Genomic DNA, 26,081 nt, shown 5'->3' on the forward strand with positions numbered 1-26,081 from the left:
TGCTGCTGCTGGAGGCTCAGCCTCCCAAAAGATTGAAGGAAACTGTCCTCCATGGGCAGGAGGGCTGGCTGCGAGAGCCCCGGGTTCCCTTTCCTGAAGTCACGGTCTTGGCCAAAGCTGTTGTTTTTGTGACTCTCCGGCCATGTGATGGATGGAGGGGCGGGCGCTGGGAGCCCAGCCCCTCCTTTCCACCCGCCGGAACCGCGCTGCGTGGGAGGGGGCGTCCCTACCTGGAAAGCTGGGGACGCTGGGAGACTGACAGCCCGGAAAACAAGGGTGACGCACCCACCCCCACCTCGACCCCCGCTCCGACTCCTGGTGCCCTTCACCCTGAGGGAGGGGAGGGGAGGGTCCCCGTCTAGTGGGTCTCTGGGACACTTTCCCGGCCTGGAAGCCAGGCCTCCTGCCACAGCCCTCCCCAACCCCAGCCCTGACCTGCCTAAACCCTGAAAGTGAAATCATTTTAGTTGATGATTAATGAGCTGCCCGGCATTGTAAATGGCAACAGTAAAGGCCATTGTCTTCCCCGATTTGTGGGCACCAACATCTGGCTGGCGTCCCAAGGGCTGCTACCACTCTCCCAGGGCCTGTATCTTTTCTTGTTTCATCTTTCTTTAGCAGCCTGCCAAAAATATTATTAGAAAGCTTTGTTGCCTCTACATAACTTTGAATCTCTTCTTCCTCAGAAAAAGCAGCCATAAAACTCAGATTGATTTATGAACAGTAGCATAAGGGCTACCGCCCAGGTACCTGCCCTGTTGCCACCTGGGAAGTGGGGGGCTTCTTGGAGAACTCTTTCAGATCCCAGGGGAAAGTGGCAGAGTCTACCCAAACCGTTTATAGAGAAGTAGCCAGACTTCAGTTCTCAGTTCCAGGAACTACGGAGCACCCACTGGTTGATCACCACTGTGACTCTCCAATAGTTCACCCTCAAGCGCGTGATCGAGGGATCCTGTTTTCTGAACCAAAATTCCCCATGCCTGCCTGAAAGAAACAACATTCAAAATTGACACCATCCTGGCAAATCCAGAATATATGGTGGCTTTGGCTATAATAATTATTGTAAAGTAATAAATTCTATTTCTGGCAGCTGAGATACTAAAATTGTGAAAAGAAAGTATGAAAAAAGTGTGATTTCCTTCTAAAACAAAATCCAGAGATTTCACAGTTAGCTGTTAGGAAGGGACTGTCCAAGTGGGGAGGGGCTCTGTGCTGAGCATTTCCCTTTCCCCTTGGGATTTCTAGGGGTGGGGTAGGGTGGAGTGGGAGATGAGCTGCTCTCCCTTGAAAATCCATTCCCAGCACGGAAGAAGAAGACTTTCTTCATTCTTCTCAGCACTGCTAAGAAACAATGGAATTTCAAAGACCTCTAAATATTAGGAGGGAACCCATAAGGAACAGAAAATATACATGAATCACAAAAATAGTGACACAATCTCTGTATCCTATCATACTTCTTACAGGAATGTTTTGCCCAGCCTCGCATGCTACCTTTTTCATTTTAACCTGCACTGGCTAATATGGGGGCCACTGGTCACATGTGGCTAGTGAGCACTTGGAATGTGGCTACTGCAAACACGCTGTGCCCGGGCCCGATGCAGTGGCTCACACTCGTAATCCCAGCACTTTGGGAGGCCAAGGCAGGAGGATCACCAGGAGTTTGAGACCAGCCTGGGCAACATAGTGAGACCCTGTCTCTACCAAAAATTCAAAAATTAGCCAGGTATGGTGGTGTGTGCCTGTAGTCCTACCTCCTCAGGGGGCTGAAGTGGGAGCATCAGTTGACCCAGGGAGTCTGAGACTGCAGTGAGCTATGATGGTACCACTGTACTTGAGCCTGGGCAACAGAGCAAGACCCTGTATCCTAAAAAACATAAAGTAAAATTTTAAAAATACACACTGAATTTTGAAGATTCGGTATGAAAACAGAAATACTAAAAATTTTTTATATTGGTTATATGTTGAAATGGTATGCTGGGTATATTGGGTGAATAGATTATGAGAATTAATTTCATTTATTTTTATCTTCTGTTGTGGCTACTAGAAAGTTTAAGTTACATGCGTGGCTGGCATTGTATTCCTACTGGACAGGGCTGCGTAAGTATCCATCCACTTCCATTTCCCTCTTTGTTAAGAGGTCCCAGGCAGCAGCCGCAGGAAGACACGCAGCTTTGTGGGCGGGGGTTTCAGCCCAGGGCTTGTGGCAAATGGAGCTATCTAACATGCCAGGAAACATGAGTGTGCTCCTTAGGAGAGGGGGCTGAGCTCAGAGCTTTGGAAATCCTTGCTCCTATGAGAAGGAGATGGAGAAGAGAGCAGACAGCTGAGGAAAGGGTCCTGAGGGCACCAGCATTTAAGGACTGTGCCCTCAAGTGGATCTAGCAAAGGAGAGGATGATTGAATGACCAACAAGTAAACAACACTGAAAGATGCAGGGAAGCCCAGGGAGGGAGTCAGCAGTACCTGGAGACAATCCTACACACTTTCCTTTCACTTTTCTTTAGTTGACATTTAACTAGTCAACAAACTCTTATTTTCCCCAATGTATTCCTCAAAACCACAGCTTAAAGTAAACTGTTTGGGTATCTGTTTCCTCTCACTAGAGGCAGTGAGAGGGCAAGGAGAGTGTCTTATTTATCCTTGTCAGCCCAGGCTGTACCACAATATCGGCCTGACATTCAGAAGGTGCTTGATAATTGTATATGAACCTCAACTATTTTCTTAAAAGCTAATCCTGAGTTTGGGATTTACTAAAAATTAAAGCTGAACAGGCTGAGTGCGGTGGCTCGTACCTGTAATCCCAGCACTTTGGGAGGCCAAGGCAGGCTGATCACCTGAGGTCGGGAGTTCCAGACCAGCCTGACCAACATGGAGAAACCCCGTCTCTACTAAAAATACAAAATTAGTCAGGCATGGTGGCACATGCCGGTAATCCCAGCTACTCAGGAGGCTGAGGCAGGAGAATTGCTTGAACTCGGGAGGCAGAGGTTGCGGTGAGCCGAGATCATGCCATTGCACTCCAGCCTGGACAAGAGTGAAACTCCACCTCTAAATAAAATAAATGGCTGAACAAGATAGTGATAATGTAAAGGAGTAACATAAACAGAGCCAGCACGATCTCACTTTGCTACACTAGAAACCAATACTATCATGGACATAAAGAAAATAATCTTATAAACACTATTTTTGTTTTGTTTTGTTTTTTTTGAGATGGAGTCTCGCTCTGTCACCCAGGGTGGAGTGCAGTGGTGCGACCTCAGCTCACTGCAAGCTCCACCTCCTGGGTTCACGCCATTCTCCTGCCTTAGCCTCCTGAGTAGCTAGGACTACAGGCACCAGCTACCACGCCCAGCTAATTTTTTTGTATTTTTAGTAGAGACAAAGTTTCACCGTGTTAGCAAGGATGGTCTCAATCTCCTGACCTTGTGATCTGCCCGCCTCGGCCTCCCAAAGTCCTGGGATTACAGTTGTGAGCCACCGCGCCCGGCCATAAACACCGTTTTTGGCAATGAAGAAACATTGAAATTTTTCTCTAACTATCACTGTTTAACAAGATGTGGAAAAGTAAGAAAGTATGAAGGAAGAGCTAGTGGAAACCAGGAATATAACCCTCAAACCTAGAGCTCCAAATAACCCTGGACTTGGAATGCTTAGCAGTCAATCAGTGGCCGGGCATGGTGCCTCAGGTCTGTAATCCCAGAACCTTGGAAGGCTGTGGCAGGAGGATCACTTGAGGCCAGGAGTTTGAGACCTGCCAGGGCAACACAGCAAGATTACTGTATTAGTCAGGGTTCTCTAGAGAGACAGAACTGATAGGATGGATGGATGGATGGATAGATAGATAGATAGATAGATAGATAGATAGATAGATAGATAGATAGATAGATAGATACATACATACATACATACATACATACATACATAGGGAGTTTATTAGGTAGTATTTAACTCAAACGATCACAAGGTCCCACAACAGGCCATCTGCAAGCTGAGGAGCAAGGAAGCCAGTCTGAGTCCCAAAACTGAAGAACTTGGGTCCAATGTTCAAGGGCGGGAAGCATCCAGTGTGGGAGAAAGATGTAGGCTGGGAGGCTAATCTAGTCTAGCTTTTACACATTTTTCTGCCTGTTTTATATTCTGGCCACACTGGTAGCTGATTAGATTGTGCCCACTCAGATTAAAGATGGGTCTGCCTTTCCCAGCCCACTGACTCAAACGTTAATCTCCTTTGGTATCACTCTCACAGATACACCCAGGATCAATTCTTTGCATCCTTCAATCCAATCGAGTTGACACTCCGTATTAACCATCACAACCCCATCTCTATTTTAAAAAGTTAAAAATTAGGCATTGTGGCACACATCTATGATCCCAGACTGGGGAGGCTGAGATGGGAGGATCACTTGAGTAGGTGTAGTGAGCTATGATTGCACCACTGCACTCCAGCCTGGGCAACAGAGCAAGTTTAGTGAAGAAACATAAACAGAAAACTACAAAATGAACATAAGGAAAACACTGAGATATCTTAAGTGCAGCACTAAATTCCCAATAAAGATGACGGATTAAACACAAGTATTCAATTTCTCCTTCCTCTTTGAAACCCTGCTAGAATGTAAAGGGGGTTAGTTTGGCTTATTTTATTTTTTTAGCGGAGTGGTTGTTTTGTTACTATTTTTCTTTTAAGCATAAAGAAGAGAGAGAGATCACAGCAACAAAATTTTGGAAACTGGAGAGCAAAAGGCCAGGTGTTAATTGATTTGGCCAAAAAAAAAAAAAATCCTCTGATTTATAGACAGCCAAGAAATAACACAAATTACCCAGCATAAACCCTAAATCTCCAAAACTGGAAAGTTTGGAGGCGGGGCTGTAAACCAGAAGGGCAGTGCAAAGTCTGTTTAACAAACGAATGTCCACACCCTAAGCAGTTGCCTGCGCCTCCCCAGGCCTAGAGGTTTGCTCCTCTGGGAAGATTAGACAGACATCTGGGAGAAGTAGGGTAAGATAAGACCCCGGGCTCCCTTTCTGCAAATGGAGATTAAGTTGATGTCTACATGTTGAATAGTGAGTAGTCACTCCTTACTTTATATTTTGTAAATATGAATTTTCATATTTTAAGTTTATTAAGTACAACTAAACTAAAACAGAATAAAAAATAATATTAATAACTTGTAGTACAGTACAAGTCCCACAACCCCTAACCAAAATTCTAGAGGTCAGATACACTTCAGAATTCAGAAAGTGTTTGTTGTTTAAAGGTAATAGTACTGTATATTATCCTATATTCCCAGTGGGGTGTGGTGCAGACCTCAGTAAACACATTAATATGTCTACAATGAAATACATGAATATACTTTATACATTCCAAGTGGGATAAATAAGGAGTAAAATTAATTGCCTACATTTTTGGGTCAGGTTTTTTTTTTCTCTTGGCTCACTACAATCTCTGCCTCTCGTGCTCAAGCAATCATCCCTGCCTCAGCCTCCTGAGTAGGTGGGGCTACAGGCTGTGCCACCACACCTGGCTAATTTTTGTATTTTTTGTAAACACTGGGTTTCACCATGTTGCCCAGGCTGGTCTCAAACTCCTGGGCTCAAGTGATCCTCCTGCCTCAGCCTCCCAAAGTGCTGGGATTACAGGCATGAGCCACTGTGCCCAGCTCGTATTTGGGTCAGGTTTGGCTGTAAACTTAGTTTTAATGTCAAACTTATTTAAAAAACAGAAACAGTGGTTGCCAGGGGCTGAGGGAATGGGCCTTTTTTTTTTTTTTTTTTGAGACGGAGTCTTGCTCTGTCGCCCAGGCTGGAGTGCAGTGGCCGGATCTCAGCTCACTGCAAGCTCCGCCTCCCGGGTTCACGCCATTCTCCTGCCTCAGCCTCCCGAGTAGTTGGGACTACAGGCGCCCGCACCTCGCCCGGCTAGTTTTTTGTATTTTTTAGTAGAGACGGGGTTTCACCGTGTTAGCCAGGATGGTCTCGATCTCCTGACCTCGTGATCCACCCGTCTCGGCCTCCCAAAGTGCTGGGATTACAGGCTTGAGCCACCGCGCCCGGCCGGGAATGGGTCATTTTTTAATGGATATAGAATTGCAGTTTTGCAAGGTGAAAAGAGTTCTGGAGATGGATGCTAGTGATGGTAGCACGAATGTATTTATAACACACTTAAAAGCAGTTAAGATGGTAAATTTTATATTTGTGTATTTTACCGCAATGAATACATTTGGAAAAATAACTTTCGATTTTCAGAGCTTTTTAGATTTCAGAATTCTAGAAATGGGATCATTTCTAGACCAATACTTTGATATAGGGGCTAACCTTTTAATCCTAATGCAGTTTTTAAAATAAGGTACTCAAGTTTTCTGTGCCTTATTTTCTTCTATCAAATTATAAAGTATGGTAAACATCTACAAATTAGACAATAAAATGTTTAAATTGTTACCTCCTCTGTTGAGTTTTTTTTATTATTCAGATAACTTATCGAGAATGGTTGGACAGATTATCCAAACTAATTTTGGTATCCAACGGGTATGTCTCTGGAAAGAATCCCTTGGGTTGGCACTGGGCACTCTGACTTTTCTCCATGATCACGATCTTCAGCAGTACCATGAAGACAGCAGAAGTCAACTACAAGCAAACACAAGCCCAGACAAGACCAGAAAACATGTGACATGAACAGAGTTTGTTTTCAGGTTCCCAGTCTTTACTTCCTGAGCTATGCCACTCCCCTGGCATCCAGGACTTCACAACTGTCCCCATAGTCCACACTGCTTAGTCCTGCCTCATTCAAGATCCTGTTCCCTGACATTTCCCAACTCCCTGTCCTTCAGCTGAAACTTGTTCTAGATCCCATTCCCTGAAGATCCAGCTATGTACATTACAAAAAATTAAAAACAAATGCACTAATTCATGCAAATGTGTTAACATGTTTACTGGGCCAATATGTTCCTCTCCTAAAGAACACAATTTCTATTTTGCCAGAGAGCATTTCAAAGGCAACGTTTTGGCCGGGCATGGTGGCTCATGCCTGTAATCCCAGCATTTTGGGAGGCCGAGGTGGGCAGATCACTTGAGGTCAGGAGTTCAAGACCAGCCTGGCCAACGTGGCAAAACCCTGTCTCTAAAATAATAAAAATACAAAAATTAGCTGGGTATGGTGGCGGGCCATAATCCCAGCTGCTCAGGAGGCTGAGATAGGAAAATCGCTTGAACCTGGGAGGTGGAGGTTGCAGTGAGCCACTGTACTCCAGCCTGGGCTATAGAGCAAGACTCCATCTCAAAAACAACAACAACAATAATAATAATAATAATAATAATAAAGGCTGGGCACGGTAGCTCATGCCTGTAATCCCAGCACTTTAGGAGGCCAAGGCAGGAAAATCACGAGGTCAAGAGTTTGAGACCAGCCTAACCAACATGATGAAACCCCGTCTCTACTAAAAATACAAAAAAAATTAGCTGGGCATCGTGGCAGGCGCCTGAAATCCCAGCAACTCGGGAGGCCGAGGCGGAGAATTGCTTGAACCCAGGAAGGCAGAGGTTGCAGTGAGCCGAGATTGCACCACTGCACTCCAGCCTGGGCAACAAGAGTGAGACCCCATCTCAAAAAAGGAAGGAAGGGAAGGAGGGAGGGAGGGAGGGAAAAAGAAAGGCAATGCTTTAATCCAAGGCAGTATTTAGGGGAAGGAAATTAACTCTTATTAAGAGTCTAATATTTTTCAGGCATTAGGCGCCATACTTTGCACAGTTTTTTGTTTTTTGTTGTTTTTTTTTTTGTAGAGATGGAGTCTTGCTCTGTCACCCAGGCTGGAATGCAGTAGTGCGATCTCGGCTCTCTGCAACCTCCGCCTCCTGGGTTCAAGCAATTCTCCTGCCTCAGCCTCCCGAGTAGCTGGGATTACAGGTCATGCCACCACGCCCAGTTAATTTTTTTTTTTTTTTTTTTGTATTTTAGTAGAGACAGGGTTTCACTGTGTTGCCTGGGCTGGTCTCTAACTCCTGAGCTCAGGCAATCCACCCACCTCGGCCTCCCAAAGTGCTAGGACTACAGGCGTGAGCCACCACACCTAGCCAGTTTTTTCATTTAATAACTTTGCAAAGTTATTTCATTTAATCCTCATTTAAAAGATAAATATTTTACAAATGAAGAAACTGACACTCTGAGAAGGGTCCTCTGCTTAGGGTCACACACAGTTAGGAGGAGCCTTAAGATGGGGACCCATCCTCTTCCTAGCACCCTGCCCCACTGCCATAAAGGAGTACCATGACATTAAACACCCTGGCAACCAGCAGAGAGAATATTTGTAAATGGGCACTGACTTGTGGCTCCCAGAGCCAACCAGATTCTCCTGCTATTTCCCTCGTTCTAAATTTCTGTTACCCCTTGAGACAGACTGGTCAGTCAGTACTTAATGCCAAACACAAAACAGAATGCCCTTTCTCAGTAAAATTGTAAAAAAATCTGCACATAGCTACAGCACTCATAAAATTCCCTAAAAAGAAAAAAAAATAATAATTAAGGGCAGAATGCTCTGTGAGAAGTCCTGACGGTTTAGAATACATGTGGGAGATCAACATGAAAATCAAAATTATGGTCGCAAAAGTGTCCCTGACACAAAGCTACTGATTTTAGCAGATGGAAAAGACTCCTGAAATTGGCCACTGCAAAATACATCCACGCTTGTTGCATGCTGCTTGTACTGGTGTCTCCTCATGTTGGGGCCATCTAGGGGACTTCACTCACTCTAATCTAACTTCAGTCAGAGGTAGGCTAGAGGCTCACTCAGCCAAGTCCTTGCCCAACATGCTATGGCGTCAACTCTAATCCCTACAACACAAACTCCATGAGGGCAGGGGTGTTTTTACTGCTATATCTTCAGTGTCTGACATGAGGCAGCTCCATAAACATTTGCTAAACAATTTTTTTTTTTTTTTGAGGCAGAGTCTCGCTCTGTCGCCTAGGCTGGAGTGCAGTGGGGCGATCTCAGCTCACCACAACCTCTGCCTCCCCGGTTCAAGCATTTCTCTTGCCTCAGCCTCCCAAGTAGCTAGGATTACAAGCACCTGCCACCACACCCGGCTAATTTTTGTATTTTTAGTAGAAATGGGGTTTTGCCATGTTGGCTAGGCTGGTCTCAAACACCTGACGTCAGGTGATCTGCCTGCCTCAGCCTCCCAAAGTGCTGGGATTATAGGTGTGAGCCACCACACCAAGCCACATTTGCTGAATAATTGAATGAAGGTCTTCACTTCCTTGCTCTGGAATTCCTCATAGGCTCTTATCTCCTCCTGTACCATATTTATCCCACATTTTTCTAGTGACCCCTGCAAATTTCTAAACTCCTCTCCCAAATCTTCAGTTCTTCTTCCTCTTCTTTCAGGGGAAGCAGGGTTAAAACAAACAAAAAACATTTTTACAGGGTATACATGTATTTCTAGTTGAGAAATGGAAAGTAGGATACTCTTAGAAATAAGTTAAAATGAAAAAACCATATAGTAAGTGCATAGTGCATTCAATTCTTATCAGATGCAGACATATATGCACTGAAATCGTAGCAGCTGTGTTTATTTCATAATTTAGGCATTTGAAAAAAAAGGCTATGTGTTTATTTTAATGTCAGCTTGATGACAAGTGTAAAATATAACATGAGCTTGTCTATATGTTTTACCTCTTTTCCTAGATAACCTAATATTTAAATAGAACCTACACCCCTAATTCCCAGCCCTCGTCACATATCAACCCAAGGGGGGAAATGTCTCATAAACTGCATTGATAGAACGCTGTAAAATATGTTCTAACCAGTAAAGTGGGAAAATAAATTTGGGAGCAACAATCTAAGCTTTGTTGTATTTCAGAAAAGATCTACACTTAAAGGAAACAAAAACATCACATGTACACTAAGCACACAAGGTTGCTATGGTAACAAACTTCATTTTTTATATTTTACTCTCCAGTCGTGCTATAATACATATGAGCTATTACAACCAAATAACGTCAACATTAACTATTCTGTGATCAAACAGAGGTCTCTAGAATAGGTCATACTTACGGTTCAAGGAATTTTCATTTTTCAACCATCTTCTTCTGTCTTTTCTAGAAATTATAATTAAAATACATAACATATTAGTAAAATACATAAAATATTAATATTTGGCATTGGAGTTAAGTTTGCACTGTCATTTTACTCATGTAGGGACACTCCTAAAATGACAGAAGAAATATAACAGTGGCTCAATCTCAGCACTTTGGAGGCCGAGGTGGGTGGATTACCTGAGGTCAGGAGTTTGAGAACAGCCTGGCCAACAGAGCAAAACCCCGTCTCTACTAAAAATACAAAAATTAGGTGGGTGTGGTGGCACATGCCTGTAGTCCCAGCTTCTTGGGAGGCTGAGGCAGGAGAATCTCCTGAACCTGGGAGTCAGAGGTTGTATTCGGCTGACATCACGCCACTGCACTCCAGCCTGGGTGAGAGAGTGAGACTGTCTCAAAAAAAAAAAAAAGAAAGAAAGAAATATAATAACCATAAATATCTATTTAGTTACTTATTTATTTTGAGACAGAGTTTTGCTCTGTCACTCAGGATGGAGTGCAGTGGCACAATGTTGGCTCACTGCAACCTTCCCCTCCTGGGTTCAAGTGATTCTCCTGCCTCAGCCTCCCAAGTAGCTGTGATTACAGACAAGTGCCATCACACACAGCTAATATTTTTGTTTTTTGGTAGAGACAGGATTTCACTATGCTGGCCAGGCTGGTCTCGAACTCCTGACCTCAAGCGATCCACCCAATTTGGCCTCCCAAAATGCTGGGATTATCGGCATGCGCCACCACGCCTGGCCACAAATGTCAATTTAAACATTTAAAATATTGTTCTGTGTGTGTGTGTATGTGTGTTTTAAGTAGCAATAAAGTCTCCGTGGGGAAAAAGGAGAAACAAGAAGTTGAGAAAAAATGTATTTGGTTTTACTAAATGGACAGACAAAATGAGTCTACTTTTCCCATAACAGTGTTTATGAGAACAGTTAAAAAATACCTACTGTCCTGAACTATTCTGTAATGATTCACTAAATTTTGATTTTACTATTCATTTCAAAATGCACCCATTAGCATTGCCTCTGGACACATTTAAATAATAACCAACTAATGTGAACAGAACCCCAGGCACCCCCACTAGGTTAGGTGAAATACTGGCTTTTCCAGTTTCTCTATCATCCTTCTAACCCTCCAAGCCAGTCCTCCTCCAGCTACCTGGAAAATGAACAGCCCTCAGAATAGTCATGTCTGTCACTGTGGACCACAGATCACAATAGGAAGGTGCTTCCAAGTCAAGTAACTACAAATCTAATTGGTAGCTGTTACTCTATCATAATGGATAAGACTGAGGGCTGGACAGGAGAAAAGATGCAATGAAGAATAAAGGACTCTCCTACAGTGGGTGCCTTAGTCATCCCCAGTGAGTCCTTATACCTGTATATTCTTCCACAAAGTTAGGGAATTACATGCAACTTTCTCTTTGGGACTAATTGAAAGGAAACATGCCTATATTATCCACTCATCCCCATGCATATATATTCTTTTTCTAATTTAAGGTAACTAGCACTTCTCTCAAGTTTGATAAATTTTATTTTTTATTCCATAATTTTAAAAATTTTATTGACACAAAATAATTGTACATATTTATGAGCACAATGTGTTTTGATACATGTGCACATTGTATAATGATCAAATCATGGTGATCAGCATATATATGACTTCAAATATTTATTATTTCTTTGTAGTCAGAACATTCAAAATCCTCTCCTCTAGTTATTTTGAAATATAGAATGCATTATTGTTAACTATAGTTAACTATAGTCACCCTCCCTGCTGTGCAATGAACACCATAGCTTGTACAATGGAATAATATTCAGCCATAAAAAAGAAGGAAATTCTGTCATTTGCAACAACATGGATGAACCTGGAAGAAATTATGTTAATTGAAATAAGCCAGACACAGAAAAATATACACTGCATGATTTCACTCATGTGAAATCTAAAAAGTTAATCTCATAGAAGTAGAGAATAGAATAGCAGTTTCTATTTGAAAGCCATAAAAATATACCTCCACTGGCCAGGTGTGGTGGTTCATGCCTGGAATGCCAGTACTTTGGGAGGCCAAGAGAATCACCTGAGGTCAGGAGTTTGAGACCAGCCTGACCAACATGGAGAAACCCTGTGTCTACTAAAAATACAAAAACTTAGCTGGGTATGGTGGCTCATGCCTGTAATCCCAGCTACTGGAGAGGCTGAGGCAGGAGAATCGCTTGAATCCAGGAGGCAGAGGTTGTGGTGAGCACAGATCGCGCCATTGCACTACAGCCTGGGCAACGAGTGAAACTCCATCTCAAAAAAAAAAATATATATATATATATATATATACACACACACACACACACACACGTATATACCTCCACTGACATCTTCCATTGCAAATAGATCATCTTTAGTGTCTTCCAGTCAAGAGGAACCACATAGTCATCAGGCAACAAGGATTCTGTGAAAAAAAGAAAGAACTAATCTCATCTCTAATGTCACACAGATTTTTACCCTAACTGTGAAGACATGCAAATCTGATATCTAACCACCATACCGTTAAAAGTCTAGTTTTAAAGATATTTCGGTGATGTCTAAAGCTGGAGTTTGTCTCAGATCTCAATTAGTAAACACTAACCAGACTCTAATACTAGGATATATTTGCATTCTTGCCTTATTTACAAGGCCATTGACCATGAGCTTGGCCCGTCCAATCTAGCCAAATTGCTTCATAGCCTCTATTTATGGTTTCCTCTTTATCCCTTTCAAGCACATGCCATTTCCAAATATGAAATTCTTCCCCTCTGCTTTTCTTTTAAGATACATTCTTTCTCCCTTGTAAAAACAGTACTTATAATGCACTTCCACATGGAAGGCATTCCAGACAAAACTATAACCTCAAATTCTCTTCTACAATCCTTTTAGCACTACTAATGTCACTCATAAAATATTCATAAGCTTATCATTTATATTTTCTATGTGCAGTAATTTTGTTTTATGTTAGTCTTGTCTCCCCATTTAGAAGGTAAGCTATTTGATGAATGAGGTCTATTTCCTTTAAAAAGCTTTCGGAAGTTTAATTAGCGGATGCTTGATCATTGTTGATTATGATGATATCGTGCATTCAAGGTAAGAGGAGGCATAGAATCTTTTCACAATAGTGTCTTCATGCATTCTGGTGCCTCTCTAAAGCAGTGATTGTTAATCTTTTTGCATCATAGACCCCTCTGAGGAGCTGATAAAATCTACGGACCTCCCCCCAAAAAATGGCACAAAATAACCCCCAAAATTTTACATACAACTTCAGAATATGGACCTTGACTAAGATCCCAGATCTAAAACATCTTCAGTTATCACTTAGAGCTCCCCAAAGCAAATGCATTTACTTTGAAAAAATTGGTATGTTTCTTTGGTGTATGTAGGTGGGTAGAAAAATTACAGCACATAGGCTGGGTGAGGTGGCTTACGCCTGTAATCCCAGCACTTTGGGAGGCCAAGACGGGTGGATCACAAGGTCAGGCGTTGGAGACCAGCCTGGCCAAGATGGTGAAACCCCATCTCTATTAAGAATACAAAAAGAAAAAAAAAATTAGCTGGGTGCGGTGGCAGGCGCCTGTACTCCCACTTAGTTGGAAGGCTGAGGCAGGAGAATCGCTTGAACCTGGGAGGCAGAGGTTGCACTGAGCCAAGATCTCACCACTGCACTCTAGCCTGGGCGGCAGAGCGTCCGTCTCAAAAAAAAGAAAAAAAAAGAGAGAAAAAAGAGGAAAAAGAAAAATTACAGCAAATAGTCAAGATGTAATTATTCACAAAGTTTACAAATATGATAAATATGATGTCAGAGCCCCAAGAGCAGGTTGATAATTATGACTCCTTGGCCCTAGGACTTAGTCAATCTTTGGTCTCAGCTGCGGGACCAAATTTATCTGGAGCATCAGAAGCTTAGGAGCCAAGTAAAAAAACTCAGGGTGACAAGCTTTGAGATGGAACAGGTCCCCAAGGAATCCTGAGAAGTAAAGAACAACAGAAGATACAGGAGAACTACAAAAATCGGAGCTTTGGCCTCTTGAGTCTTACAGCTTCTGTCCCCAAGGAAGAGCACTAGAAAGTATCAGCTATTGAGTTACAGATAAGGAAAAGTTGGGATAAATATCATAAAGACATTATCTTAAATATGCTCATGATTGAAGACAAAATTTTTTTTTTTTGAAACAGTCTTACTCTATTGCCCAGGCTGGAGTGCAGTGGTGCGATCTCAGCTCACTGTAACCTCCGTCTCCCAGATTCAAGCAATTATCCTGCCTCAGCCTCCTGAGTAACTAGGTTTATAGGCACATGCCACAATTCCTGGCTAATTTTTGTATTTTTAGTAGAGATGGGGTTTCACCATGTTGGCCAGGCTGGTCTCGAACTCCTGACCTTAGGTGATCCACCCGTCTCAGCTTCCCAAAGTGCTGGGATTACAGGCGTGAGCCACTGTGGCTGGCCCAAAAAGAAATTTAGGTGGAATATTAAAAAATCATATTTTTGCTTGTTTTATTCACATGTAGATTTTTTTCATTTCCAAAAATAACAATTTTTTTTTTTTGACATGGAGTCTCACTCTGTCGCCCAGGCTGGATTGCAGTGGTGTGATCTCTGCTCATTGTGACCTCTGCCTCCCAGGTTCAAGTGGTTCTCCTGCCTCAGCCTCCTAAGTAGCTAGGATTACAGGCACATGCCAGCATGCCCAGCTAGTTTTTGTATTTTTAGTAGAGCATGTTTTTACCATGTTAGCCAGACTGGTCTCAAACTCCTGACCTCAAGTGATCATCCCGCCTCGGCCTCCAAAAATGCTAGGATTACAGGTATGAGCCGCCACACCCAGCCCCAAAATAACAACCTTAAGAGCCTGAAGGCACCTTTGAAGTCAACTAGTCAGACTTCCACCTCCTCCCTTCAGCATCCTTTACAGACTGCCTTTAAAAAGGAAATTCAGCTATTTCAGATATCTTTCCTTCATGTAATCTTTGCAATCTCCCATTTACTAATGTTGTATTTGGGAGCCATAATTGTGGATGAGAAAGGAAAGAGCCATGTGTTAAACAAAATAAACGCAGAAAGTAGAAAGTTTCTTTACGGCCAGGAGCAGTGGTTCAGGCCTGTAATCCCAGCACTTTGGGAGGCTGAGGTGGGTGGATCACCTGAGCAGACCAGCCTGGCCAACATTGTAAAACCCCGTCTCTACTAAAAATACAAAAATTAGCTGGGCGTGGTGGCGGGCGCCTGTAATCCCAGCTACTCAGGAGGCTGAGGCAGGAGAATTGCTTGAACCTGGGGGGTGGAGGTTGCAGTGAGCCGAGATTGCACCATTGCACTCCAGCTTAGGCAACAAGAGCGAAACTCCGCCTCAAAAACAGAAAGAAAGAAAGTAGAAAGGTTTTCTTTCTTTCTTTCTTTTTTTTTTTTTTAAGCAGCCTATCTCTGGCTGGGCGCAGTGGCTCATGCCTGTAATCCTAGCACTTTGGGAGGCCGAGGCGGGCGAATCACGGGGTCAGGAGATCGAGACCATCCTGGCTAACACGGTGAAACACCATCTCTACTATAAATATTAAAAAATTAGCCGGGCATGGTGGCCGGCCCCTGTAGTCCCAGCTACTTGGGAGGCTAAGCCAGGAGAATGGCGTGAACCCGGGAGGCAGAGCTTGCAGTGAGCCAAGATTGCGCCACCGCATTCCAGCTTGGGTGACAGAGTGACACTCCATCTCATAAATAAATTAATAAATTAATAAAGCAGCCTATCTCTACTGGATTACATAATCCCTTTTTGCCCGCTTCATCCTCCATTCTTCCCAGTATCTATTGAAATTGAGAGCCCAAGTATTCTACGTTCTCAAAGACATTGAAGGAGACATGAAGACTACCGACAGCAAAAGGTGGGGACTTTGAAGATCAAGCACCGTTTGCTACGGGTCCTCACTCACTGCTGAAAAGCACCACGAGATTAATAAGCTGCATGAGATCACTAACCACCAGGTAGAAACACCTCTAAAATTGCTTACATATGTTAAACTGGATCTTTTACTTTTAGCAAAAGAAAACAACTTACCCATTGGAACGCCTGGAGATCCAAAAAGCTTTACTAGTTGCAAGGCAAACCCTTGTGATAATGGTAGCCCAAGGGAACTACAGTGAGTGCTTGTTAAGTCTTGGTTGTCCTCAGCTGGTAATTGCTTAGGTTCTTCCCATCTTTTCAGCTTTCCATCAAATCTTTCATTTAAAAAGTGAAAATCAGAACTGATTCCCAAAGAGCACGAAGTGTCAGGATGACTGTGTAAAATTTCTGGGGAAATAAACCCTGCATCATTTAGTTTATTACCTACTCTTGTCTGAGATTCGAAAGTCAAAAACAGTTTCTTGTTTGTAAAAGATGCCTTCCAAATACTAGACATATTATGCAGCACAAAAGAAGGAATATAATTTTTGTATAAAGATGCAGAGCACCTTAGTCTGTTAAATGACAGGCAATGAGAATAACGCTGTCCACCAATATTTAAAGGGGGAGCTTTGATAATATCAAGGTAAAACCACAATGGATGATGATCAAAGGTCATAAGTTTTTGCTTATTCTCCTCTTCACTGTTTCTTTCTGAAATTCTATCTTTTTCTTCTCCCAAAGTAATTTTTAGTCCATGGTTTTTTGTTAACAGGTCACATTTCTCCCTGTCTTTTACACTGATATGACTCTGTCCTAATAAGTTAAAATTTGGTACCAAATTGAAAATCCTTTTCTTATTTTCTGTTGATTGTAAAGCATTCTTTGGTATATCCAGTTGAGGTAAGCAGCTTCTGAAGAGGTTTGTTTCTATGAATGAATCTATAGTTTCAGGTGGAGGTGAAAAATCTTCATTTCCTATCAGTAGTTTGTCTCTCAATATTTCTGGACTGCTTCCTGGTCCGGATGCTGCCACCGAAGTGAAGATCAATTGAATCCATTGCCCCCTGCTGTCAGGACCAGTCAACTTATGTGCTCTATCTTTCTTTGGTTCACATATAAACTTATGAGGTCCTGCAGGCCAGCTACCAAAATAGGGCTGTCTGTCAGAGCCCAGCTGTAAATCTTCATCAGATAAACTGGTTGTGAAAAAAACCCAGTGACTGATTTTAATTGCATACACTTGTTCCTCTCTTAAAACTTTATCTGACACTCTGATTCCACGTTGATGGCACAGAACGGGTTCACGTGGGAGACTTTTATCTACTATTTCTCTCTTCTTCATAAATGAGCATGAAGTTTCCGCAGCAAGGTTCTGGGTGTCTAATGCTATGGTATGCCTATCTCTAATATGTTTTTCTACCTTCATGCCAGAGCAGTCATCAGTTGTTACACAGGAAAGGTTTTGAGTCACTATTGGACTAGTAACAGAGGTTTCATCTGGCATCAGTGACAAACTTACAAACAAGTTATCACCTTCCTTAGAGAGGTAATTCTTTGGTGTGTTGTCCAATTCAACTATAGACATAACGTTTTGGAAACTGTGTTTAGGATCTTTATTTTTCCATCTTTTTTCTTCATACCCAGTCACAAAATCTCTGACTTCATTTTGTAGACCACCAATGAAAGGATATTCTGAGTCTCTTCTGGTCTTTGCAATGTCTTCCTCTTCACTCTGAGATGGGTCCTGATCTCCTGGTGTAAGATCACTTAAGAATTCTAATGAGTTTTCCTCCATGATTTTATTCGGACTGTTCTGCTTTTTGTTTCTTTTTCTGTTCCTCTTCTGTTTGGTTTTGCTGAGCCTATGCCCAGTTTTCTTCAAAACTCTTCCTCTGAAATATCAAAGAATTAAGAAAATGTATGACTTAATTACATGTATAACGTAAGCAAACTATAACATCATACTCTTCATGTGCAGATTTAAAAACCTTTAGTACAAGGGAATCGCAAGTGTGCATGTACTTTTTGTTTGTTTGTTTGTTTTTTGAGACGGAGTCTCGTTTTATCGCCCAGGCTGGAGTGCAGTGGTGCGATCTCGGTTCACTGCAACCTCCGCCTCCCGGGTTCAAGTGATTCTCCTGCCTCATCCTCGCAAGTAGCTGGCATTACAGGTGCCCACCAACACGCTCGGTTAATTTTTCAGTAGAGACGGGGTTTCACCATGTTGGCCAGGCTCCTGACCTCAGGTGATCCGCCCGCCTCAGCCTCCCAAAGTGCTGGGATTACAGGCAAGTGCTACCACGCTGGCCATACTTTATATTATATTTAAAATCACTTTTAAAAAGAGATACTTTAATCCTATACATTAAAAATGAGTATACTTTGAGAAAGTTAAAGCAAATATGCATACAATCATTTCAGAAATAACTTTAAAAAAACCTAGTATTTTCCTTAAAGGAAATAGTTCATATATAAGCATGTATTAACAGGGATATTTTCTGAGAAATGCATCGTTAGGCAATTTTATCACTGTGTGAACATCACAGTGTACTTATACAAATCTACATGATGTAGTCTACACCACACCCAGGCTATATTATATAGCCTATTGCTCCTAGGCTGAAAAACTGTACAGCCTGTTACTACACTGCATACTATAGGCAATTATAAAACGTTAGTAAGTATTTGTGTATCTCAACATATCTAGAGGCCAGGCACGTGGCTCACGCCTGTAATCCAGGACTTTGGGAAGCTGAGGTGGGTGATCACCTGAGGTCAGGAGTTCGAGACCAGCCTCCAGTATCTCCTCTCACTTCCTGTTGTTTCTTGTTTGATTTGATCCAGAGAAAGGAGAGGCAACAGGAGAAAAGTCTCAAGATACAAGTTAGTGATAATAGGAGTCAAGGCCCAAGAACTGCTGTCATGAAAAGGACTCAACCCTTGCCAGCTGAGTATCTTCTGTTTATGCACATGTGAGCGTTTGAAAATGAGAGGAGGAAGAAAAGAGAGAAGGAAAGGTTTTGTACAATTTTCTTTTTAAATCAAGAGGCAGTGTTGCATAATGGTTAAAGAGTGTGGACTTTAGAGCGAATCAAACTAGGTCTGAACCTGCCACTAGCCACGTGACCCTGAGCACATTCTTCAGCTTCTCTGTATATCAGTTGTCTTTGTAAAATGGGGTTAAGTCTAGCCTTTGCCCTTACTTGATATAGTTTTGAAGATTAGGTGAGTTGGTACATGTAAAGCAATTAAACAGTCCCAATACATAAAGGTAACATCTTTTTTTTAAAGCCAGTTTTCCAAGTACAGTTGTAGACCTTAGTCTTTCTGATGGTATACGGAACTATAAATATTTTGGTGATGAGCCATATTTCAGTAACTGCATTTCCCTATATTAGGGCTCTCTTTCTTTGTACAGTAGAGAGCTGTTCTGAGGGACAGTGACCACACATTAAGTGCATTAAGCTCCATAGAATCACCAGTGCTGCAGTGAGTCTCTTACATCCTTAGCATATTACCATGTAATCAAATGAATAATGCAACAACAAACTCTATTTGTTTTCTTTTCTCCTTGCCCTGAAACAGAATGGTTCACATTTGAGTAGACAGGGGAGTTTGTTTTCAGAATGACATACTAGTCCGCAGGATGAATTTCATAACTGACACTATACCTTGGACTGCAACGAGGACTTTCATTGGGATCAGGTAGAACTAACCATGAAGGAGCCTCTCTCCCTAATCTGCCCTCAGGTCAAGGCTCCATATGAGCAATGGAAAAGCCAGGCTAGATGGCCCATAACTGAGATCAACAGATGGGCACACGTGCCTCCTCCTGGAGCTAATTCACTCATGGGGTGGAGGCAGTGAGAAGGGATCACATTCTGGATACTGTTTTGAAGGAAAAATAAGCAAGATTTGAAAACAAATCAGATATAGGGTATGAGGAAAAAGATAAGAATCAAGTATGAGTACCAGGAGATTGGCCTAATTAGAGGGATGAAGTGGTTACTTACTGCAACATAAAAGTCTGCGAGAGATGGGTTTGGAGAGAGGGTTGGTAAATCAGTTCCCTCAAAGTCCAGCTCAGAGTAGGCTAATCTGTCCTTAAAAAAGAGGTCAGAAAGTGAAAAAGAAGAGGGCTTCTCTAATACTCCCCAAGAGTTCCTTTGCTTTCTAAGCAGATTACAATCAGCTGTTTAGGAACAGGATACTAGGGACCCTGCTAATGTCTTTTTTTGTTGTTTTTTCCTCCTGAGTCTGCTTTCTAGGGAAGGACCTGCTAATGCTAACAACCCACTATGGTTGCTAATGCTAACAACCCAGAGAAGTAAACACTGGACCATGAAAGAATACGGTGGTTTAAAAAGTAAACTATTGGAGTCTGGGAGACCAGGCAGTTTATTAAGGCAGTTTGCTAAGAGTTAATCAAAGAAATCTCTAAGGATTAGAATTCCAACTGAAAATACAACAGAATGCCAAGAGGTATGAAAATCCTCAGACTGACTCTACAATGAAGTGCCAGAGACATATACCAGTTCTGCACCACTGGAGCTCTATATAGCTACCGTCCATATTTCAGAAACAGTGGACATGGCTTTCTGGAAAGGAAACACAAACCAGTAACAGTGACTTGTGAATCCCCTGGGAAATAAGAGACTTGGTAGTGATGGTGGTGGTGATAACTTCTGCTTGAATGTGGCTAACCAGTAGATGCATTTTCTTTAGAAACATCTATCTAGAAAGTGTGAGAATCTCATCAAAGCTGTGTCAAGGATCATTAAATGTGATCTCACTGGTGCTGATTCATTTAGGAATGAATGGCACCATTAGGAGAAAAAAAATCACTAAATAAAAGTTAGTCATGGAGAGGAAATCAAAAGAGTTAGAGGCACAGGATGTAGCTTTGAAAAGAACGAAGAAATTAAGAAATGAACAAATGGTAACATATCTATGATGAGTAAGATTTTGCTTTCTAAATGATAGCTTAGAATCCAAGCTGCTAGGTAGCGATGGAGTGTACCTCTCAAGAATTAGAAAGTGTTTGTTCAGATACAAGCTAACCTAACCAAGTGAACTGTGACCGGATGACAAAGGTGAGAGAGCATCCAGATAAAGCTGAAGAAAGCAGGAAGGGAGGTTGGAAAGCATGGTGAGTAATAACCTTCATGGAAAAAAAAATAATTAAGGGGGCCAGAAGAAAACATTTCCCAATGCAGAATCCTAGATACTAATTTATGATAATGGGCAATAAATGAAGTAAATCTGAGATTAAATCACATGCAGATTATAAAAGGTCTCATGGCTTTGTGGAATGACCAGTTGAAATAACTGAGGCCAGGTCCTGGTCCTGTTTCAGTAATAGCCAAGTCCAGGCCTTAGCTAGCAGTGGGATCTTGGGCAAATCATGTCTTTCTAAAACGAGGAAAATACCCCTCCTTGCAAAGCTGTTGTAAGGACTACTAATATAGATACTCTTAAATAACCTCTACTCAACTGATAGAGCAGATCAATTGATTCTCTCCATTGCCTCTGTACAATAAGGACAGATATTAACGACTCACACTAAATACTCCCAGCTAGATGGCTGCTCTCCAGTGTAACTGAATGCTTTTGCTGTCACTGTTTAGAACTGTATATTTATAAAGAGTCAGATGGGTTTATTCCCAAGTCTGTTTATGCCAATAATAATTTTTACTATAATTATATAGTTTGTCTCACTAAACATGAAGTGTTAAACAACTGTTAAATAGCCAGGATAACTATGAAATTTGGTTAAAAATAATAAAGACCTATGATTATGCACTCATATTGCTTTGAATATTTCTTTGGGTTCTACTTCCAATTTATATCAACAGAAACTAGAAATTCCTGACTACACACTACAGATGTGGTTTATGCATGAAAAAAGTTAAACTGCACTGAACAAAATTATACATAAAAATTGCTGAATACACATAAAAACATTTATTTTAAGTTCAAATAAAATGTTTAAAGCATGTATCATTTCATAATAATTCTTTAAACAATTTTTTCAATGAACTAACCAGCTATCTGTCCCAATCATGTGAGAGAAGAGGGCTTTAATTATAAATAAAGCACCTATTACAATGCTTGACACATAGTGGGTACTTCATAAATGGCAGCTCTTATTTTTATTATGTATTAACAACAACAAAAACAATCTTATAAATTTCACTGAGACTCCTATGGTGCAATTCAAGAGTAGAATGTGGCAATGTGATACTTACGCTTTACTTAAAACAAACAGTTGAGTTAGAAGAACTGGAAAATTCTCCAAAAATGTAATTTACTTAATGTAATTGCAAATGATTGGAAGTGGAAAAAATTTTTTTAAACTAACTGGCATATATAGACAAACTGATAAATCCACCATCTTTCTCAGAGATGAAAACACCTTTCTCAGTAATTGATAGAACAATGAGACAAAATAAAGACACAGAAGTTTAACTAGCATAATAATGATTGAGCACACTAACATGGAACACCACATCCAACAATTGGTGAAAACACATTCTTTTCACGCTCACATATAATATCTATAGAAATTAACTGGGCCATAAAGCTAGACCCCCAAAGATTTCAAAGAATTACTAATGTATGGACCATAATATAGTTAACCTTGAAATTAGTAACAGTAATTTTTTTGGAAAAAATTATAAACATGGAAAAATTTATAGGTAGAAAAATTATAATGGAAATACTTAGAACTGAATAACAGTAAAAAAATATATATAAAAAGTGATTTTTGTTTGTTTGTTTTTTAAGACAGAATCTTGCTCTGTTACCCAGGCTGGAGTGTAGTGATATGATCACAGCTCACTGTAGCCTCTACCTCCAGGGTTCAAGTGATTCTCCTGTCTCAGACTCCAGAGTAGCTGGGACTACAGGAGCGCCACCACGCCTGGCTCTTTTTCTTTCCTTCCTTTCCTTCCCTTTTTTCCCTTCTTTTCCTTCCCTCCCTCCCTCCCACCCATCCCTGCTTCTCTCTCTCTTGCTCTCTCTTTCTTTCTGACGTGTTCTCCATGTTGTCTAGGCTGGTCTCAAACTCCTGGACTCAAACAATGTGCCTGCCTCAGCCTCCCAAAGTGCTGGGAATACAGGTGTGAGCCACTGCACCTGGCCTAAAAAGTGATACTTAAAGGGATATTTGCATGAACATTCACATTAAAAAGGAAAGATACAAAATTAATGAGTCAACCACACAACTGAAGAAGTTACAGAGAAGAAGAGTAAAATAAACTTCAAAAAAGTAGAAGAGGCTAGCCATGGTGGTGCACGCCTGTAATCCTAGCAATTTGGAAACCTGAGGTGGGAGGATTGCTTGAGGTCAGGAGTTTTAAGACCAGCCTGGGCAACATAGCAAGATTCTGTCCATATTTTAAAAAAAGAAAACAATATAACTACACACACATATTCTTTTAAGTAGAAGAAAGGGAATAATAAAAAACACAACCTCCTGGTGAGATTAAGGAAGAAAAAAAGGAAATGAGCATTAGAAATAGAAAAGAAGGCACAATTACAGATCCAGAAAAATTTTAAAAGATAAAAGATTAATTATATGAATAACTTTATAACAACAAATTTGAAAATTTAAGTGAAATGTAATTTATACATTTATTTATATATTTAGCTAGAAAATACAAGTTATTTAATTAATTTATTTTTGAGACAGGGTCTCACTCTGTTGCCCAGGCTGGAGTGCAGTGGTGTGATCATGGCTCACTGCAACCTTGAGCTCCCAAGCTCAAGCGATCCCCCTCACCTCAGCTTCCCATGTAGCTGGGACCACAGGTATGTGCCACCATGCCCAGCTGCCCAGCTATTTTTTTTTTTAAGAGACAGGGTCTCACTATGTTCCCCAGGCTGGTCTTGAACTCCTAGGCTCAAGCAATCCTCTTGCCTTGGCCTCTGAAAGTCCTGGGATTACAGGCCCAGCACACACAGCCAAAAACACAAGTTATTAAAATTGACTAAAAAGAAACAGAAAGCCTGGGTAGTCCTAGAATGGTAAAACAATAAAGGTTAAGTTTTTCCCCCCAGCAAGGGAATTCCAAGTTCAGGTGACTTTTCAGAAAAGTTCTACCAAATATTCAAGGAATTGTTCATTGCAATTAGATGCACAATTTTCCAGAGAAAAGAAAAAGAAAGAATACCTCCAGCTTTTTTTTCAAAATGCTAACATAGATTGATAGAGCCAGGAAGTTACACAAAAATGAGAACTTTCAGACTAGTCTCAGTTAAATACAAAAACCCTAAATAAAATATCACCAAACTACCTCCAGTAATGTGTAAAACAGATAATACATTATGATTTAACTGGTTTATCTCAAGATTGCAAGACTCATTTATACTAGACTATCCATTAATATAATTAACCACATCAGCAAGTTAAAGGAGAAAACACATCTAAAAGCTTTTTAATAGTGGTAGAAATTGTTTTATTTATTTTCTATCTGTGTACTTAAAACACTCAAAATCCATTACTATTTAAAAATAACACACATAACTCTTAGTAAACCAGGAATAGATGAGAACTTCCTTAATTAACAGTGAGTACTATGATCCTATCACAAACATAATTTCTAATATGAGAAATATTAAAAACATTTCTTTAAATCAGAAACAAGACAAGAAAGCCTATTATCACCAGTTCCATTCAACATTGTATAGGCCCTCTGTATTCATGAAAGATATATCAGACAAAATAGAAAAGGAAAATAACGAAGAGATACAAGGACTGTAAAGGAAGAAAAAAATTATTATTCTTGGCAGGGCACGATGGCTCACATCTGTAATCCCAGCACTTTGGGAAGCCGAGGCAGGTGGATCACCTGAGGTTGGGAGTTCGAGACCAGCCTGACCAACATGGAGAAACCCTGCTACTAAAATACAAAAAATTAGCCGAGCATGGTGGCGGGCGCCTGTAGTCCCAGCTACTTGGGAGGCTGAGGCAGAATTGCTTAAGCTGAGGAGGCAGAGGTTGCAGTAAGCCCAGATCTGGCCACTGCACTCCAGCCTGGGTGACAGAGGGAGACTCTGTCTTAAAAAAAAAAAAAAAAAAAAGTCAACTAATGAGTGATGTCAGCAAAAATGGTGGAGTAACAAACTCCAAAAGCTCATCCCTTCACAACAGAAGTGACTAAACAGGAAAGAACTGTCAGAATCAACTTTATCAGAACTGTGAAAACAGATCAAGGGTTTACAGCAACTGGGCAAAATGTTTAATAAAGAGAAAAAAAAAGAAAGCTGAGTCTCAGTAAGAAATATTTGTTAGTTTTTAAAGTTTTTATGAAGCAGGGTATGGCTGTTTCCTAGGCTGGAGTGCAGTGGCTACTCACAGAACTGAGCACAGCACACTACGGCCTCAAACTCCTGGCCTCAAGTTATCCTCCCACCTCAGCCTCCGAAGCGGCTGGGACTATAGGCATACGCCACCGTGCCCAGCTCTTTGTAGTGGTTTTAACTTACTCTGGCCCCATCTACTGCTCTGCAGATTAATACTGGCTCTGAAGACAACAACCTACTTTCCCAGCACCGGTGTTTATTACCAAGGGTGGCAGAAAGGACCTTCTTCTCAGAGAATTGTTGTTGTTTTGACCTTGCTGGTGACTCTGAGCTCAAAGTGCTTGCGCCTATTTTAACTAACTCAAAACTTTCCTAGGACAAACACAACTACCCAGTGTAGGGGGCATTTATTGAATACATTTAAAGGCAAATGAATTAGCCACTGTCAGTTGGGGTAAGGCATAACTGCCACTCGGGGTAAACAACAGATAATCCAAAAAGCTTGAGAAGAAAAGATGAGAAGTGAAGCATTTTAGGGAATAAGGGCTTTGAAAAGCTCCCACATATTCCTGGGAATCTAGAAGGCCATGCACTTACCCAAGTCAGGCTGTATGCTCAGAAAAGACCTAAAAAACTGTCGCTTCTGGCTGACATCCAGACTCTATACAAGCAGGAAATGAAGACAAGGGCAGAATTATAAACAGCCTTAGTGTAGAAGGTGTCCCAACACATACACAAAGATGGAATATTTTTGTTGATGATGATGATGTTGTTGTTCCAGATGTTTAAGGAAAC

At 41.3% G+C, this 26,081-nt stretch overlaps 1 protein-coding gene across 3 annotated transcripts in view; it reads right to left on the reverse strand.

The window, feature by feature from the left end:
* Positions 1–6,128: 6,128 nt before the first annotated feature.
* Positions 6,129–26,081, reverse strand: part of N4BP2L2 (NEDD4 binding protein 2-like 2) — a 96,237-nt gene continuing 76,284 nt past the window's right edge. For 2 of the 3 annotated variants that reach the window (XM_011997812.1, XM_011997811.1), the window contains exons 7-10: positions 16,152–17,872; positions 12,439–12,524; positions 10,044–10,087; positions 6,129–6,621 (exon numbers count right to left, since the gene is read on the reverse strand). In XM_011997812.1, the coding sequence (XP_011853202.1) occupies positions 10,058–10,087; positions 12,439–12,524; positions 16,152–17,872 (1,837 nt within the window). In that variant the 3' untranslated portion in view covers positions 6,129–6,621; positions 10,044–10,057. The remainder of the gene's footprint in view (positions 6,622–10,043; positions 10,088–12,438; positions 12,525–16,151; positions 17,873–26,081) is intronic. The other variant, XM_011997810.1, reaches the window with a different exon arrangement.

Source organism: Mandrillus leucophaeus, unplaced genomic scaffold (genome assembly GCF_000951045.1).
Source record: "Mandrillus leucophaeus isolate KB7577 unplaced genomic scaffold, Mleu.le_1.0 Scaffold549, whole genome shotgun sequence".
Lineage (NCBI taxonomy): Eukaryota > Metazoa > Chordata > Mammalia > Primates > Cercopithecidae > Mandrillus > Mandrillus leucophaeus.